This window comes from Macaca nemestrina, chromosome 2 (genome assembly GCF_043159975.1).
Source record: "Macaca nemestrina isolate mMacNem1 chromosome 2, mMacNem.hap1, whole genome shotgun sequence".
In the NCBI taxonomy this organism is placed as follows: domain Eukaryota; kingdom Metazoa; phylum Chordata; class Mammalia; order Primates; family Cercopithecidae; genus Macaca; species Macaca nemestrina.
In genome coordinates, this window is record NC_092126.1 from 153,551,569 (window position 1) to 153,570,390 (window position 18,822).

Below are 18,822 nucleotides of genomic sequence, written 5' to 3' on the forward strand. Positions count from 1 at the left end.
TTGGTAATTAATGTCAGGAAGAGGTTCTCGTCTCTGGCTGCGTATCAGAATCACCTCTGGGACTTTTTATAAAATAAAGATCCCAGGCACAGCCCCAGAGCAACCCTGACTCAGTTGGTATGTTAGGAGTTTTGGATTTCTGTGGTTTTCGCAAACATTTCTGAGGCGTGGCCAGGTCTGAGATCCCCAGTCTAGGGGTGTGTTGTGTTGTTTACTTAATGTTTAACTTTTCATAGCTGTATGAAAAGTTTATAATCCAAGATTAGAAATCAGTTGAAGGCAGGCATCATAAGTTGTGTGTTAGTGTGGCCAAGCAGAGAACTGTGGTAAGAATTTGAGGAGCTAAGTACTAGTGCCAACTTTGCCAGACTGTGGCTGTGCAGCTTTGCAAAAACCTTTCAGCTTCTCTGAGTCTCAGTTGTCTCATCTATACAAAGTGGGTCACCAGAACTGCCCTCCGGCCTCATGGTACTTTCATGAGAAGAAATGAAATAATGGAGGGGAAAGTGCTTTGACATCAGTAAAGTGTGTTAGTAATGCATTTTAGTTCACTGTTATATATTTCCTGGAGCTGCATGCAGAAAAGCACAATAGAGGCATGTGAAGTCAGGAGTGGCCTGGAAAAGAAGGTGGCCCTGGGGTTGTAGCATGGGGGTGAGTGTGTGTGATTCACATAGAGAGGAGGAGGAGGCAAAAATCTTCTAAGTAGTGGGAGCAGAATCTGCAAAGGTTGAAGTTGGGACTAAATGTGTAATTTTTAAGAGGTCACAAGTGCTTCTTGTGAAAGACAGGTGGAGCAAGAGGTATGTATGGTGTCAGGTGGAGGCGGGAGGCACTGGATGTCAGGCTGGGGAGTTTGCATGCTGTCTTGGAGGCTGCAGGGGCCAATTTGTTTTTACCCAGATGTTTACTATTTCCATTGTTCTTCATTACTCTTTGAGGATCCAGGTTTCCCTCTGGTACCATTTCTCTTCAGCCGGAAGAACTTCCTTTGGCTTTCTTGAAGTGCGTATCTTCTGGCAATGTATTCTCTGTTTTCTTTCATGATAAAAAAAAAAAAAAAAAAAAAAAAACTCTTTATTAAAGGATATTTTTGCTGGATATGATTCTGGGATGATTTTTATTTTCTTTCAGCATTTTAAAGATGTTCCACTGTGTCTGTCTTCCATCATTTATAAGAAGTCTGTAGTTATTCAAGTCACTGTTTATTTTCTTTACCTGCTTGCAAGATTTTCTCTTTTCTTTGGTTTTCTAAGTTTAACTGATACATTTAGGTGTAGTTGTCCTCATATTTATTCCATTTACTGAGCTTCTTGAGTCTGTAAATTCATTTAAATTTGTTTCATCAAATTTGGGGAATCTTCTAAATCTTCTTTAGAAAAAAAAACCTGCAGGCCGGGCGCGGTGGCTCAAGCCTGTAATCCCAGCACTTTGGGAGGCCGAGATGGGCGGATCACGAGGTCAGGAGATCGAGACCATCCTGGCTAACCTGGTGAAACCCCGTCTCTACTGAAAAATACAAAAAAGTAGCTGGGCGAGGTGGCGGGCGCCTGTAGTCCCAGCTACTCGGGAGGCTGAGGCAGGAGAATGGCGAATGGAGTAAACCTGGGAGGTGGAGCTTGCAGTGAGCTGAGATCCGGCCACTGCGCTCCAGCCTGGGTGACAGAGCGAGACTCCGTTTCAAAAAAAAAAAAAAAAGAAAGAAAAAAAAACCTGCTCCAATCTTTCTCTTTTTCTTCTGAGACTCTAATTATGTCTATTTTAGACCTTTTGATATTGTCCCAAGGGTTCCTGAAGCTCTCTTATGTTGTTATTCACATTATTTTTCTCTTTACTTTTGAGATTGGGTAATTTCTCTTGATCTGTCTTCAAGTTCAGTGAATTTATTGTGTCATCTCCATTCTACTATTACGATAATAATATAATAATTTAAAATTTCAGATTTACATATTTTCAGCTCTAGAATTTCCACTTAGTTACTTTTATATTTTTTATTTCTCTGCTGAGATTCTGTATTTTATAATTTCTTACAAGTACATTTTCCCTTACCTCATCTAGTGTAGTTAAATTAGTGTTTTAAAGTCCTTGTCTGAAAATTTCAATGTCTGGGTGTTATCAGACAGAGTTGGCCTCTGTTGATTATCTGTTGCCTTGAGAACAGCTCACATTTCACTGGTTCTTCACATATTGAATAATTTTGGACTGTAGGTGGACATTATGAATGTTACGTAGTGGAGTGTCTGAATTCTGGTGTATTTCTCTGAAGAGTGTTGATATTCTTGTTTTAATAGGCAATGAACTTGGTTAGACTGAAACCACAAACTTTGTTTCACTTGCAGAAGCTCACATCTCCGTTCAGTTTTTATGTTTGTTTGTTTGTTTCTTCAACCGTAAGGTGTCTTGAGTCTTCCCTGCTCAAGCATGGTTCAAGGATCAGCCAGAGACAGGGACAGTTTATACACAGAATTCTGGCCTCTCCTTCTCTGGTGCTGTCCTTTCTGGAATTCTTTCTACAATTTCCCATGACTGTGGTTGCTCCAGGTTCTGTCCTCTGGGTTCTTCAGGCCAGAAAGATGGTGGAGTTTGGCCATGACTGTGGCCTGCCCTCAAGCTAAAGCTGCAAAACAAAACCTTATCCCATGCTGCTCCTTTCTTTTAAATTTTGACTCCTCTTCAAAGTCTGCCTGCATTTGTTCACTCTTCATAGCCTTTGGGTCATTGCTTTTTTTTTTTTTTAATTTTTTTCAAGCTTATAGTTATCTATGAGGAAGGCAGCCTGTCAGACACTGACTCAGCTATACCGGGAGTAGAACCAGCTGGTTAATTTTTAAGCTGAGGACTGAAATGCTCAGTCTAGCATTTTTGGTTGACTGGAGAGAGACCAGTGGGTGGGCTAGTGGAGAAACTAGTTGGGGAGTTACTAGCCAGACCCAACAGCATTAAAAATAGCAGCCATATTTTTTAAAGGGGTCATTTCAATAAAAGAACTCAGTGGGGCCGGGCGCGGTGGCTCAAGCCTGTAATCCCAGCACTTTGGGAGGCCGAGACGGGCGGATCACGAGGTCAGGAGATCGAGACCATCCTGGCTGACACGGTGAAACCCGGTCTCTACTAAAAAATACAAAAACTTAGCCGGGCGAGGTGGCGGGCGCCTGTAGTCCCAGCTACTCGGGAGGCTGAGGCGGGAGAATGGCGTAAACCCGGGAGGCGGAGCTTGCAGTGAGCTGAGATCTGGCCACTACACTCCAGCCTGGGCGACAGAGCGAGACTCCGTCTCAAAAAAAAAAAAAAAAAAAAAAAAAGAACTCAGTGGTGCACAGGCATGGCCTGTAAGGGATAGATGAAAGGAAGAGAGAATTGTAGATGACTCCATGATGGATTATGTGTCTGGGCGGAAACAGAGAAGTTTCTGAGAGGATCAGTGACCAAAATGATTTTAGACATGCTTATTTGGTTCAGTGGCCATATCTCTCTGGGCTACTGTGACATGGACCCTGACCTAGTGTGAGAGATTGGGGATAATGGATAAGTATAATGGGCTGGCTAATGAACTCTCAAGAAGACAAGTCTGTGGTTTGTAGAGCTGCCATACTTGGGCGTTTGGGGGAGAGAAAGAGAAACCATCCAGGGGGCAAAATTAATAAATAAAAGCTGTACTATGCTAAGCTATGAAATCTGCTGAAATTGGCTAACCATCCCATGAGAAAATTTCATGGGATAAAACTTTTTACTTTTACCTTACTTTTTACTATTATTGTCCCCAGGCTCAGAGAAGCTAACCAATGTGTCTAGAATTGCCCAACTGGTAAATGGCAATGCTGGGATTTGACCCCTGCTCAACTGCTAAGCTTGAGCTCCCAACCATGGCTCTATACTACATCTCTCTAGAAGGAGGACAAGAGAAAGGAGGGTTTCTTTCTTTCTTTTTTTTTCTTTTCTTTTTTTTTTTTTTTTTTTTTTTGAGACAGAGTCTCACTCTGTCACCCAGGCTGGAATGCAGTGGTGTGATCTCAGCTCACTGCAAGCTCCGCCTCCCAGGTTCACACTATTCTCCTGCCTCAGCCTCCTGAGTAGCTGGGACTACAGGCGCCCACCACCATGCCTGGCTAATTTTTTTTGTATTTTTAGTAGAGATGGGGTTTCACCATGTTAGCCAGGATGGTCTCGATCTCCTGACCTCGTGATCTGCCCACCTTGGCCTCCCAAAGTGCTGGGATTATAGGCGTGAGCCACCGCACCCGGCCGACAGTTTCTTTTAAGTGAGAGTGATCAAGTTTGAAGATGTCAAAAGACTTGGCACGTCATAGTTCAGTGCTTTCAGGGTGCTGGAGGGAACTAGTCTCCAGGCTGCAGGGTGTGAGGAAGAAACTCAGAAGTAAGGAAGTTAAGTGTAGACCCTGGGGTAAGCAACTGAAATAGTAGAAGGAAATGGAAGGAGCAAAGCAGAGAGTGGTTTTGTTTTGTTTTGTTTTGTTTTTGGTTCAGAGGCATCCTGGGGGTATTTGTAGGTAAGGGGATATTGTAGGTCAGGTACATTGAAGACTGAGAGAAGCACAGCAGTGTAGGGCTGCACACTGTGAGGCTCTCCGGGAGGGTCCCTGCATATAAATTGTGCTCTGCACATGCAAATTGTTCAACAGCCTTAAATGTGAGTTGCTCTACCTCAAATTGTACCTTGCCCTGACAATATCTGCTCATGCTGGGCATAGGCTTTAATGGCTTACAAAGCCACTTCCACCATTTTTATCTCATTTGATCCTGATAATAGCCACTCAGTGATTTCATGTAGAAGAAGTTAAGATTCAGCGAAGCCAACTGGCTTGTTATCAGGAGGCAGAACTGGGACTCACCCATAGACCACAGAACTCTCAGTAAGGAGTGAGTTGTTATAAGGGCAACTCATTCCCCCACAATCTCCAGTCTGGTACTGCTTAAAGGAAATCCCCCTCTTTTGGAAGTGATGATAAAGAGTAGCTGCCCCTTTTCCACCCATCTTTGGCTCCTCCTCAGGGGAAGAGTAATGACATATTTGTTGACTTTAGGGGAAGGGGCTGAGTATGTGTGGCCCAGGCCCTTCTGGGTCCTCTTTGACATCTTCCCACCCATCTTCAGCCGGCTTTCCGGTGCTTCCTGCCAAGTGGTCACCTTCCTACCGCTGTAGGACAAGAGTCAGAGTCAGACCTGGTGCCTGAGCGGACACATCTGTCTGATTCAGGGATAAAGGGTTACCCTCTGATCCAAGCTGCATTCCCAATTCATCTTTACCAGAACTGAAGCTGATTCATCTGCCAGTCACAGTGGGTTTCATGCTTGAGTTGGAAAGGGAAGGAGCAGGAATAAGAAAGCATCATTTACTTTTTCAGTGGGTCCCCCAGGGGAGCCTGGAATTGTTCTGTCTTCTCCATGAAGCTGAATTCTAACATAAGAACTGGAAAGCTCTTACAAATCTTCTGCCCCGAGCCAACAGGGGCTTTGTGCTTTGTAGTGGGTCAGGAAGGGGTGGCTGGGGCCATAGAAGCAGGGATTCTCTGAGTACTGTTTCTTCATCTACAGGTGAATGAGGAAATGAAGCTAAAGGTGCTGGGACAGGACTCCATCACGGTCACCTTCACCTCCCTGAATGAGACAGTAACACTTGCTGTGTCGGCAAACAACTGTCCTCATGGAATGGCATATGAAAAACGGGTAAGGCAAGGCAGACCAGGCACCCTGCCCTGACCCCTGGGCATCTCAACGTGAGTTGCTTTTTCACATTTCAGGGCTTTTGCCCTTACTCCCCACCACCCTCCCATGCAAAGCCCTGCCTCTTCCTCTGCCATTATTCACTGCCTACTCTTAGTACCACCTTCTCTGTGAAACTTCTTATATCAATTAAGAGTCTCCCAGTTGTAAGTGACAGAATCCAGTGTGGACTAGCTTAAGCATGAAAAAAAATATAGTGGCTCAATAAACTGAGAAGTCTGTCAATATGCACTTTCAGGCATGGCTGGATCCAGGCCCTGAAATGATTCCACCAGATCTTCCCATCTCTTGGCTCTGCTTTCCTCTTTGTTGGCTTCCTTCTCAAGGAGATTTTTCCTGTTGATGACAAGATGACCATGAACATCTCTGGGCTATTATTATACTAGCTTTAGTGCCCCTGGAAGAAGAAGGACTTCTCTTTCCTACACACTCCAGTAGAAATGCCAGCATCAACACTCATTGGCTCTATTAACTGCCCATATGTGAAACATTTCCTGTGGCCAGGCGTATGTATTGCTCCCACTGGCCAAGCTTGAGGCTTATGTCCATCCTGGGGCCAAGGTGTAAGATTAGTCTCAAATGAACCACCTGGGCAAAGGATAAGGCAGAAGAGTTTCCCTAAAGGAAAATCAAAGTGCTGTTACCAGAAGAAATGATACTGAGTAGAATAACTACCAGTGCATGTTGATGACCTTCTCTACCACCCTCTTCCCATCCCAAGTAGAGTTAGTCTCTCCCTCTGCTCAGCCCCGCTAGCGGCGACAACCTCCATTCTAGACTCCTTTCTTTTCAAGTCTATCTGCCCTACAAATTGAAAATTCCCTGTGATTCCCTCTGATGTCTATTGTCCCAGGGCCCCCAGCATGACGACTACTTCAAATTAAGTCTTTACCAAATATTTTTTGGGTGGATGAGAATACTGTGGTGACTGGGAGTCCAATTCTTCCATTCAATGGGTCATAATGGATCCTACTGTGTATCTGGTGATGTCAAGGCAACATCAGGGAGAGAGGTGGAGAGGATTAAGAGGACACAGTCCCTACACCCTGAGTGTATATCCCGAAAGAGAACACTTGACCTCAACACAAGATGGGGGTAACCAAAGCTTAGGTGGGTAGAGCAGACTATTTGAGCTCCCCATAGGGCACTCTGCCCACTAAGGGAAGGCTCCTAGAAGCAAAAGCAGGGTGACCACACTTCTCAATTTGCCTAGAGCCAGTCCCAGTTTATACCGGAGCAATTACACACCTGGAGCAATTGTAAACGGCACTATGTGTTCCCCTCAGAAGTGTCCTGGTTTGGATGATAGATTATATGATCATCCTGAGCAAGAAGCTCTTAAGCTGTGTGGGCACTTGCCACTGTATGCCACAAGCTGACAGATGCTCAAAGCTGGCAGAGCCCAGCAAGGGCAACCAACCCAATGTCCAATAAGGACATAGGGTATGGGCATTTGTTAGGGGTCTCCTTTGTTACTCCTGGAGGAAAACATTGCATCTGTTTTTTTTCTCCCCCACTACATTTTCATTCCAGCAGCATTTCACCTTCATTAATCCATTAACAAATTCAGTAAACATTTATTATCACTTGCAGCAGGCCAAGTTGGCTGCTGGAGATGTAGAAATAAAGAAGTCTCATTCCCTCTAAACTCTGAAATTCTCTCAATATAATGGAAGGGGCAAAAGCATGGGCACCAATTATCATCTAGCTTGACTCTTGTGTGCCAGAGGGTCGTGTGGAATCTGGTAGGAGAGGAGAAGAGGAAGCACTGGAGAAACGCAGGTACCTGTGAATCCAGCATGCATTGGTTACTTCAAAGAGCAAACTACTGGCAAGAATTTGAGTCCATTTGGGCTGAGATGAATGATCTTGCTTATTGATACATCTGCCCTGTCAATTTGGTTCCACACTCTCACCATGAAAGGCCATTGGTTTTATTCTATTCTATTCTATTCTATTCTATTCTATTCTATTCTATTGTTATTTAATTGAGACCAAGCCTTGTCTGTCACCCAGGCTGGAGTGCAGTAGTGCAATCTTGGCTCACTGCAGCCTCTGCCTCCCAGGTTCAAGCAATCCTTGTGCCCTCAGGCTCCCGAGCAGCCGAGATTACAGGTGCGCACCACCACGCCAGCTCATTTTTGTGTTTTTAGTAGAGACGGGGTTTCACCATGTTGGCCAGGCTGGTCTCAAACTCCTGACCTCAAATGATCCACCCACCTCAGCTTCCCAAAGTGCTGGGATTACAGGCATGAGCCACTGTGCCTGGCCAGAAAAAGTTATTGTTAAGTGATTAAGTATGCACTGGGTACAAAGTCACCTATCTATGTTTCTTGGAAACCTTTTTAGATTGCGTTTTAAAAGTGTGAATCTACTTTTCTTATCAAAGGCAATGGATATTAGAAAATTATTTATTCTCATAAAATTGCAGCAATGCTTCATTTTTCTGGCAACCTGTTGTCTGATTATCTCTGAAATTTGGAATGCAGCTGAGAACCAAGATATAAGCAATTCAAGACCCCCATGAGCAGCTGAGAGAAATCACTCTCAGTCTGTGTACCCAAGAAGCCCCTTAGGCCTAGAAAAGCCCCTAGGAATTCAAGTCTTATTTTCTTACCTTAAAGCAACCTCCTCAAGATGGAATTAGAAGTCTAGAGCTGTGCTGTCCAATATTATAGCCATGAGTCACACATGGCGATTGAGCCCTTGAAATGTGACAAGTCCAAACGGAGATGGGCTCTTCATGGAAACGCACACTGCATTTCAAAGACTTAGTGCTGGCCAGGCACAGTGGCTCACGCCTGTAATCCCAGCACTTTGGGAGGCCAAGGTGGACGGATCACGAGGTCAGCAGATGGAGACCATCCTGGCTAATACGGTGAAACCCTGTCTCTACTAAAAATACAAAAAATTAGCCAGGTGTGATGGCGGGCACCTGTAGTCCCAGCTACTGGGGAGGTTGAGGCAGAAGAGTGGCGTGAACCCAGGAGGCGGAGCTTGCAGTGAGTGGAGATCAAGCCACTGCACTCCAGCCTGGGCAACAGAGCGAGACTCCATCTCTAAAAAAAAAAAAAAAGAAAGAAAGAAAGAAAAAAGATTTAGTGTGAATTGAGAATGTAAAATTTCTCAATAATTGACTATTTTGATGATATGTTGATATAACCCTATTTTTGATATACTGGTTTAAATCAATAGATAATTAGAATTAATTTTCCCTTTTAAAAATGTTTTTAATGTGGCTACTAGGACCGTTTTCAACTACACGTGTAGCTCACATTATATTTCTAGTGGAGCATGCTGGGCTAGAAGGTAGAGTCTCTATTAAGGGAAGCTTATCAAGGCATGGTTTGACAGTGCAGTAGAAGACTGGGAGGTTATTTAAAATGACACAGTAATTCAAAGAGCATAACTGTCTTAAGGAAATGTAACATAGGGACAAACAGACCAATACACTGAGGCAGATTCTGAAAACAGTGCTGCATTATAGAAAGCTGAAGCAGATGTTGACCAAGATTGACTTGCCAAAAAAATAATTCTGATCATAACCTCTTTTGAGAGTGCAAGCATGTGTATTATGTATGACAACTTTCTAACAAGATAAACAGAAACAATGAGTAAATATGTTTTCTTGTGGGTAATGGGATTTCCAAATGTTGTCCTTAACCACATGGTTAAGCATCTCAGGATATTTTACATGAAATCCTGAGGCTTAGAAAATTAGCTTATCTTGGATTCTTGGACCGTGAGAGCTGCAGGGAGCTTACAAGAAAATGTGCTGAGTGTTGGGGCTGGCAGAAGGCCTCGGCTAGGAAGAGGCCATAGGGCCTTGGGCCAGTCCCTTCCCTGTCTGGGTCTGTTTTCTCATCCGTGTGGTGATGCATAAGGGCCCACCCTGCTTTAACACACCCCCACTTTTACAGTCCATTCAGTTCCATCTGTGGGTGTTTATTTGGGGTTGGTGATCACTCGTTAGCAAAACCATGGTCGCCCTGTAAGGCTGGAGGTGGGGGCGGGAGCAGCCTCCTCCCTCCAAGTCCCTGTCACTGAGAAGCTTGTTAAATGTCTTCCCCAGACACCCATTGCCCTGGAAAGAGCCACCCATCAGAGAGACAGGCAGAATAGCGGTCCCAGCTTTTACAGCCCTGAGGCCTGGCTCCTCACTAAATATTTCCATCAAGGCAGCACTTAGGAAGCGAGACAACAGCCTCTGTTTAAATGCTTTATTAGCCCAGTGTGCCACCTCAGGTCCTTTTTGGAAAGAGGCTGGGTATAAATTTCAAATAAATAAATAAATAAGATGAGCACAGAAGCAGCAACTGGGGCCAAGAATCAGAAGGATGGTTGAGGCTTTGCCATTTGTTGGGGACATCCTTCATAGATTTCCTGCCTGCAGCATAAAGAACTCATGGGCTGACTTTGTTGTTCATCAGGAAATCTGATACTGCCCACCCCACTCTTGCCACTTGAGGCTTAAATTCCACAGGAGAAATGCTTTTTCCTACCTTCTCTGTGTTATGTGGGAGATGTAGAGATGATAGATCTTCCTCTCAAGGAGCTAAATGAGTTTAGGGACAAAGGAAGTGAAAAAAAAAAGAAAATGAACAGGACCCAGGGCAGAAAGAACAGGAAGGGACACGTGTGGAAGTTCAGCAGAGGGAGCAGTTGCTGTTGGCTGAGGAAATCGGAAGGCTTCCTAGAGAGAAAGACCGAATATAACTACCTCTGGAATCTGGGCCTGATTTTGCAGTGCCACTGACATGCCCCAGCTGTTCAGAGCAGGTCTTAGGTTGGGTCTCCTGGAAAACCCAACCTAAGTGTAGTAGAAGACTGAGAGGTTATTTAAAATGACGCAGTAATTCAAAGAGCATAACTGTCTTAAGGAAATGTAACATAGGGACAAACAGACCAATACACTGAGGCAGATTCTGAAAACAGTGCTGCATTATAGAAAGCCGAAGCAGATGTTGACCAAGACTGTGAAATGGAGCCAAGTATGCAGGAGTTTACTGGGGACTGCTCTTGGGAACAGCCCCTTTGAGGGTCTGAAGGAAGGCAGAGGGAGAGGGCAGCCATGGCAGAGTCCTCAGCAATCCCGTGGGGAGCCCTGGAGCCAGAATGATCCTTCAGCATAATCCTAAATGGAAGCAAGAGTCCTGGGCCTTTGTGGCCTGCAGTGACCAGTCAGCCTCTGTAACCTTGGCCAGAGGCAGGCTCTCAGCTGGGCACTGTCAGCAGCCACTGTTTTGACAGCTGGAGGGATGAAGGGGCTCCTGGGGGATGCACCGCAGCATCCACTGCAGAGGGAGGCCGGCAGAGAAAACTCTGCAGAGGGCTTTATCGTCCACTTACTCATGAATGCAATAGCATTTACTGAGCGCCTGCGTGACAAGCACTCAGACACACAGGAGACCAAGACTCAGTCCCTTCCCTCCAGAAGCTTGCAGTCTAGTGGGAAGATAGGCTCAAACACAGCTATCACTTGGCAAAGTGCTAACTTCCGTCTTCAAGCTGCATTGAGCATGATGAGAGTCCAAGGCAAGAAGCAGTTCTTCCCAGTCGAATCAGGGAAACCCTCCCAGGAGAGGCCATGAGTCGGGCCTGGGCCTGTGTGCAGGAACTCACTGGGCTGAGAGGGAGAGAGGTGTGTTCCAGGTAGGGGTTGTGGGGCGGGCAATAGCACATCCTCTGAACCGGAGCAAGTGTTAGTTATCCTGGGCTAGGCAGCTGGCCCCTCGAGGGGCGGGTGACACGTGCCCCCTCCTTTGCCTCTCTGCAGCTGAACCGCAGAATCAGCAACATGGACGACAAGGTGCATAAGATGAACCGAGCCCTGGCTGAGATCAAGAAGCGGTTTCAGAAGACAGTGACTCAGTTCATTAACTCTGTCTTGCTGGCCGCAGGTAAGGAGGCTAAAAGGTGGGCGAAGGCCTATCTGCTGGCCTCCCCAGTCCTGAGATTCCAGCAGGTCATCTCAAGGGACAGACCTTTACTTTACCGCCCATTCCATCTTCAGTCTGAATCTTCAGGGAAGTAGGCATGGCAGAGATATTTCCCCATTTCAGGTGGGATCATTGGGCTCAGATGACTTAAGGCCACACAGCTAGGAATAGTGACGTGGGCCCACTTGCATTTCTGAGCTCTCTCCCGGAGTGTCTTGCACATCTCCATGAGATTGTCTTATTTTCCTGGGTTTCTCAGTGGCTGGCTGTGTCCCTCTTGGTCCCCACCCCACATCTACATTCACCTTTAGCTCCGTCTCACATATCACCCATCATCCATTTGGAGCCCCTGCTCCTCCATTCTGTTTGTGGATCTCAGAAGAGAAAAATGCAGTCACCTCTCTAGGCTGTCCCTGTTAGGCCCACAGAGATCCCCCAAGGCCAGTGTGGGGGGCCTCAGGACCCTTCCACCACTGAGCCCCTCTACGGACTGCTGATGGCCCTAGGAACAAGGATACATTGACCCCTATTCTGTGCCACCCCCTGGCTGGGCATGGAGGGGCTATGCTTCCCCCACTGCCTCTCTGGGGAGTTTCTCCTTGTCCCCAGAGACTTCGATTGCCCCTTCTCTGGGAAGCCCTCCTTGACTTCCCTAGCAGAATGGGTCACACTTCCTTTGGGCTCCCATAGCACTTAATTATTTATTTTTTCTTTTTTTTCCACCCACATGAAAGAAAGGATCCCACAGCACTTTGTACATGTTCTAATTATACATCTTACTACTTAGCATTGTGACTATGTCCCCCATCCTGCTCCCCCACTCGGAATTTCCGGAGGCTAGGAATTCTGTCTTGGGGTACTTCTGCATGCTCAGCACCTACATTTGAGAAATGCTGGTGAGTGAAGAGACGAGAGGTCCCTGGCCTTAGAAGTTTTCCAGTCTAGTAGGGAAAGCAAGACAAGAATATAAATAAATACAATATAACCAAGAAAGTAGATAGAATTGACTTAAAGCTGGAGACACAGGGAACAACACTCTCGAGGAAGGAACAGCATGGCCCAGGAATGTATTGTGTAGTTAGCCTTTACATTCGGTGCTGGGGAGGACACACACAGGCTGAATGGAACAGGCCCCAGCGTGGGTGGGGAGAGTGACATTGAAGCTAGGTGTCTTGAAGAATGAGTACGAAAGGAGACCTATTCATTCTTACATTCTTACAACCCAACATTTGGCAGTGTCACTAATGAGTGTGCTGGGACAGGAGCACTGTACTGGACAGCAGAGGGGAGGTGCCGGAGAATCAGTGAGAGCGGAGGGGAGGAGATGGGGGTGAGCCAAGGTGCACTCAGATGTTTCCAGTGGGACCAGGGACAGAGGAGTCCTGGCCATGAAGGGAAAATGACAGCAGTGTCTTTTTAACAGGTCTGTTTACCATTGAATATCCCACCAAAAAGGAGGAGGCAGAATTTGTTCGGTTCAAGATGAAATCTGGAACTCATCCCGAGCGGCTCCCCAAGCTAAGTTTATACTCAGGAGAAAATCTTTTACGATCTCCGTCAGGCCAACTGGAATCCTCAATTGCAGAGACTTTGAAGGATGAGCCTGAGTCTGCTTCTGTGAGCCCAGTTCGGAAGAAGACCACCAAAATCCACACCAAAGCCAAGGTCACATCCAGGTTGGCTTGGTCCTTCACGTCTTCCACAGCATCGGGTGTTGTGATGGGCAGTGGGCACAGGATAGTGAACCCAACAGGTGGGGCCCCTCTCTTTTGGAGCTTAAATTCCAAGAGTAAGTAAAGCGAGGAGATAAACACATGAACAAATGAAATAATTTTAGGCAGCGATAAGGACTAGGAAGAAAAGAATCGGAGTAAGGGGTTAGGGCAGGGGTTGGCTATGGACCAAATTTGGCCCAGTTGCCAATTTTTGTGGGTGAGCTAAGAATGGTTTTTATATTTTTAAGTGCTTGAAGGAGAAAAAAAAATCAAAAGATTTCATGACAGGGGAAATGATATAAAAATTTAAACGTCGGTATCCATAAATAAGGTTTTCTGGGAACATGGCTACACCCACTCATTCACATATCATCTACAGCCGCTTCCTCGTGACAGTGGACACATTGAGGTCAGGCCTGCAAAGCCTCAGGTATTCACTACCTGGCTCTCTATAGAAAATGTTGCCTGGCATCTGGGATAGAGAGTGGCTGGAAAGTGAGGTGGGATGGGCTGTGGTAGAGGGTGAGGGAAGGCAGTTCGGAGATTATATTGAAACCCAGATGCAAAGGATGATAAACAGGTGGCCAGGAACAGATATGGGGAAGGAACACCAGGCCAAGGGCCCAGCAAGTCCAAAGACACTGAGACAGGAGTGAGGTTGGTATGCATGAGAGAGTAAGAAGGCTAGTGAGGCTGGAGTGTGGTGAAGAAGGGGATAACGATGCGAATTAAGGACCGAGATGTAGGCAGGAGTTTGGTCATGTAGTCTTGATAGTGTTATGGAAGGCTATTCCATAAGGAAGTGACATCATCAGATTTATCTTTTTTTTTTTTTTTTCAGACAGATTCTCGCTCTGTCACCCAGGCTGGAGTGTAGTGGCATGATCTCAGCTCACCGCAACCTCTGTCTCCTGGGTTCTCCTGCCTCAGCTTCCCTAGTGCTGGGACAACAGGCATGCGCCACCATGCCTGCCTAATTTTTGTGTTTTTAGTAGAGACAGGGTTTTGCCATGTTGGCAAGGCTGGTCTCGAACTCCTGACCTCATGTGATCCACTCACCTGGGCTCCCAAAGTGCTGGGATTACAGGCGTGAGCCAGTGCACCCAGCTTGGGATTTATCTCTTTTTAACTTTAAAAAAGTATTAAAATATTTTTCATGTTTTAACTTTTTTAAAAATGTAAAATGCATACAGAAAAATGAGCAAATCCTAAGTGTGTAGCTCAATTAATATCACGAAGTAAACATATCCTATAACCACCAAGTCAAGAAATAGAGCATTACCAGCTCCTTAGAAGCCCCTTTTTATCCCATCCAAATGACCAGTCTCACCTTCCTTCCGAGGTGGCAGATTGCTAACACCAGAGATTAGTTTTTATTGTTTTCTAAAACCTGATTAAAATAGATCTCTTTGGTGTGTCGTCTTTGGTGTCTGGCGTCTTTGTCTCAACATGATGATTGTGAGATGTGTGCATGTTATGTATAGCAATAGTTTCTTCTTTTTCATTACTTTATAATAATCTATTGTAAATACACCAGAAAGTATGCATTCTATGTTAATGAATATTTGGTTGTTTTGGTAATAGCAAACTGTGCCACTATTGATTGGCATACTCAGTGAAATTGCTGTCACTGAGTATTTGTATGTTCAGCTTCTAGTACAGACTGTCTGTTTTCCGCCATGGTGGTTTTACGTTCTGCTCCCACCAGCAGTGTTTCTGAGAGTTCAGTTGCTCCACATCTTCACCAGTGCTTGGTATGGTCAATCATTTTAATATAGCCATTCTGTAATAATGAAATGTGTTGTCTTAGTGATGAAATGGTTTTTTATTTGCATTTCCCTGATGACTATAGAGGCTGAGCACCCTCCATTGTTCATTGACAGTTTTAAATACAGCAGTCCTTCTTATCCTCGGGATACTTTCCAAGACCCACAGTGGATGCCTGAAACTGTGAACAGTACCAAACCCTATATATACTCTGTTTTTCACTATACATACGTACACCACAGCAAAGATGCAGGACAATTCCATCAACCACCAACCAAGAGAAAGAAATTCCCTTATGCTGTTCCTTTGTAGTCAAACCCTTCCCTCACCCTTAATCCCTGACAACCACTAATCTGTTCTTTGTAGATATAGTTTTGCATTTTCCAGAATGTCATGTAAATGTAATTATACTGTATACAGCCTTTTGAATCTATCTTCTTTAACTTAGTGTAATACATGCAGGATTCATCCATATTGTTACATGGATCAACGGTTCATTTCTTTTTATTGCTGAGTAGTGTTCTGTCTCGGGGGTGCCAACGCCACCCCCACATTCGGAGATTTACTAGGACCCATGAGACTTATTGTATAGTTGTATTCATGGATAAGGTTTATTATAGTGAAAGGATACATGATATGATCAGGAAAGGAAAAAGATACAGGTAGAATCTGAAGGACACAGGTATGTCTTCTGGTGCACAGTGAGAGGACACACCTAGCATGCTCCTTTCTCTAGCAGAAAAAAAATGCAGTAACATGTGTGCAATGTTTCTGCTAAGGAAGCCCACTGGGGACCAAAACCCAGGCTTTTTAGTGGTTACTGGTCGCATAGGCACCCTAAGCCTAGCAACTAGCAAAATTCCAGGCTGCCAGAAGGAAAACCGGTGTTCAGCGTAAATCACATTGTTTGCAGTCTAGGCATAGAGCAGGGTGCCAAGTTCCCAGACACCAGCCAAGGGCTAATGTTGTAAAGAAGTTTGTCTAAAGATAACAGCCTCAAGCCTTGTAATGTTAATTTTTTTCTGTATATAATACATGGCATGGATGGGCAAAATTTGTTTATCCATTCAACCACTGAAAGACATTTGGATTGTTTTCAGCTTTCTCTGATTATGATAAAACTGCTATAAATACTTATGAGCAGGCTTTTATGTGAGCCTAAGTTTTCATTTCACTTAGGTAAATACTTAAGAGCTAGATTGCCTGGTTTTATAGTAAATGCATGTTTAACTTTGTAAGAATGCCAGCTGTGAAAGTAGCTGTACCATTATCCATGTCCACCAACAATGTATGAGAGTTCCAGTTGCTCCAAATCTTTGTTAGCACTTGGTATTGTTGGGGTTTGTTTTTTGTTGTTTTTGGTTTTTTGGCCATTCAATAGACATGCGATAATATCCCATTATCATTTGAATTTGTATTTCCCTATAAACTAAAGTTGTTGAGCATCTTTTCATGGTTTATTTACCATTCGTATATTTTCTTTGGGGAAGTATCCAAATCTTTTGCACATTTCAAAATTGGATTGTTTTCTTATTGTGAGTTTTGAGAGTTCTTTATTCTGGGTATAAGTCTTTTATCAGATATGTGACTTGAAATATTTTCTTCAGTCTTTGACTTAATTTTTTATTCTCTTAACAGTGTAATTGCAGAGTAAAATATATTTGGATGAAGTCTGATTGAAATGGGTTTTTTCTTTTCTGGATTGTGATTTGTTGTCATGTCTAAAAACCCTTTGTTTAACCCAGTGTTTCTCAACTAGAGATGAGTTTGCCCCATGGGGGAGATTTGACAATGTTTGGAAACTTTTTTTATTATCATGACTAGGGAGGGGGCGCTACTGCCATCTAGTGAGTTGAGGACAGAGATGCTGCTAAACATCCAGCAATACACAAAACAGCTCCACATAACAAAGAATTATGACATTCAAAATGTCGATAGTGCCAAGATTGAGAATTCCTGGCCTAACCCAATGTCACAAAAATTTCTCCTGTTTTCTTCTAAAAGCTTATTATAGTTTATGTTTTAGGTCTATGATCCATTTTGAGTTAATTTTTATATAAGGTATGAAGTATGAATTGAAGTTTGTTTGTTTTACATATGGATAGTCAATTGTTCTAACAGTTTTTTTTTTTAAAGATAAATTTCTCCATTAAATTATCTTTGCACCTTTGGGTCTCTTTCTAGACTCTGTTTTGTTAATATGGTGAATTACTTTGATTTCAAATGTTGAACCAGTCTTGCATTCCTGGGATAAACTCCACTTGATCATAATGTATTATTCTTTTTCTGTATTGCTGGATTCAATTTGCTGGTATCTTGTTGAAGAATTTTTCATCTATACTCATAATGGTTATTGGTCTGTAGTTTTCCTTTCTTGTAATGTTTTTGTCCATTGAGACAAGCATATAATTTTCCTCCTTTATTCTATTATTGTGGTGAATTATGTTGATATTAATATGGATATATTTCGGATGTTCAACCAATCTTATATTCCTGACATAAACTCAACTTGGTTATGATATATTTCCTTTTTATGTATATTTCCTTCTAGATTTGATTTGCTACTACTTTAGGAGTTTTTGCATCTGTGCTTATAAGGCAGACTGGTCAATAATTTTTCCTTTCTTGTCATGTTATGGTCAGAAGTATTTCTTCTTTATCTATTATCTTTTTTTTTTTTTTTTTTTTTTTGAGACGGAGTCTGGCTCTGTCGCCCGGGCTGGAGTGCAGTGGCCGGATCTCAGCTCACTGCAAGCTCCGTCACCCGGGTTTACGCCATTCTCCTGCCTCAGCCTCCCGAGTAGCTGGGACTACAGGCGCCCGCCGCCTCGCCCGGCTAGTTTTTTGTATTTTTTAGTAGAGATGGGGTTTCACCGTGTTCGCCAGGATGGTCTGGATCTCCCGACCTCGTGATCCGCCCGTCTCGGCCTCCCAAAGTGCTGGGATTACAGGCTTGAGCCACCGCGCCCGGCCTTCTTTATCTATTATCTAGTGGACTTTATGTACATATGGATTATTTCTTCCCTAAATATTTGATAGAATTTGCCAGTGAAGTCACCTCTTCCTGGGATTTTCTTTCAGTGGAAGTTTTTAATTAAAATTTTTATTTTTAGTAGATATAGGACTATTCAGATTTCTTTCTGTGTTTATTATGATAAGTTGGATTTTTCTAGGAATTTACCGTTTTATCTAAATGTTTAAATATGTTGAAGTTTTTTTTTTTTTTTTTTTTTTTTTTTTTAAGACGGAGTCTCGCTCTGTCGCCAGGCTGGAGTGCAATGGTGCCATCTTGGCTCAGGGCAACCTCTGCCTCCCGGGTTCAAGCAATTCTCTTGCCTCAGCCCCCCAAGTAGCTGGGATTGCAGGCATGTAGCACCACACCCAGCTAATTTTTCTATTTTAGTAGAGACAGGGTTTCACCATGTTGACCAGGATGGTCTTGATCTCCTGACTTCATGATCCGCCCGCCTTGGCCTCCCAAAGTGCTGGGATTACAGGCATGAGCCACCATGCCCGGCCTATGTTGAAGTTTTTAAAAAGATCCTCTTGCAATATTTTAAATGACTATGTTGATCTCTAGTGATACCCTCTTTTACACTACTAGTGTTAATTATTTTTGCCATTTTTCTTTTCTCGTTGATTAGTCCCAGGATTTATTG

The 18,822-nt window shown here is 44.0% G+C and overlaps 1 protein-coding gene across 1 annotated transcript in view; it reads left to right on the top strand.

Annotated features, from left to right (window-relative positions):
• The window catches only part of C2H3orf20 (chromosome 2 C3orf20 homolog), a 95,724-nt gene that overhangs the window by 44,382 nt on the left and 32,520 nt on the right, over positions 1 to 18,822 (top strand). Inside the window, 3 exon segments of the mRNA XM_011734471.3 lie at positions 5,554 to 5,685; positions 11,519 to 11,642; positions 13,105 to 13,357. Coding sequence (XP_011732773.2) covers positions 5,554 to 5,685; positions 11,519 to 11,642; positions 13,105 to 13,357 — 509 coding nt within the window.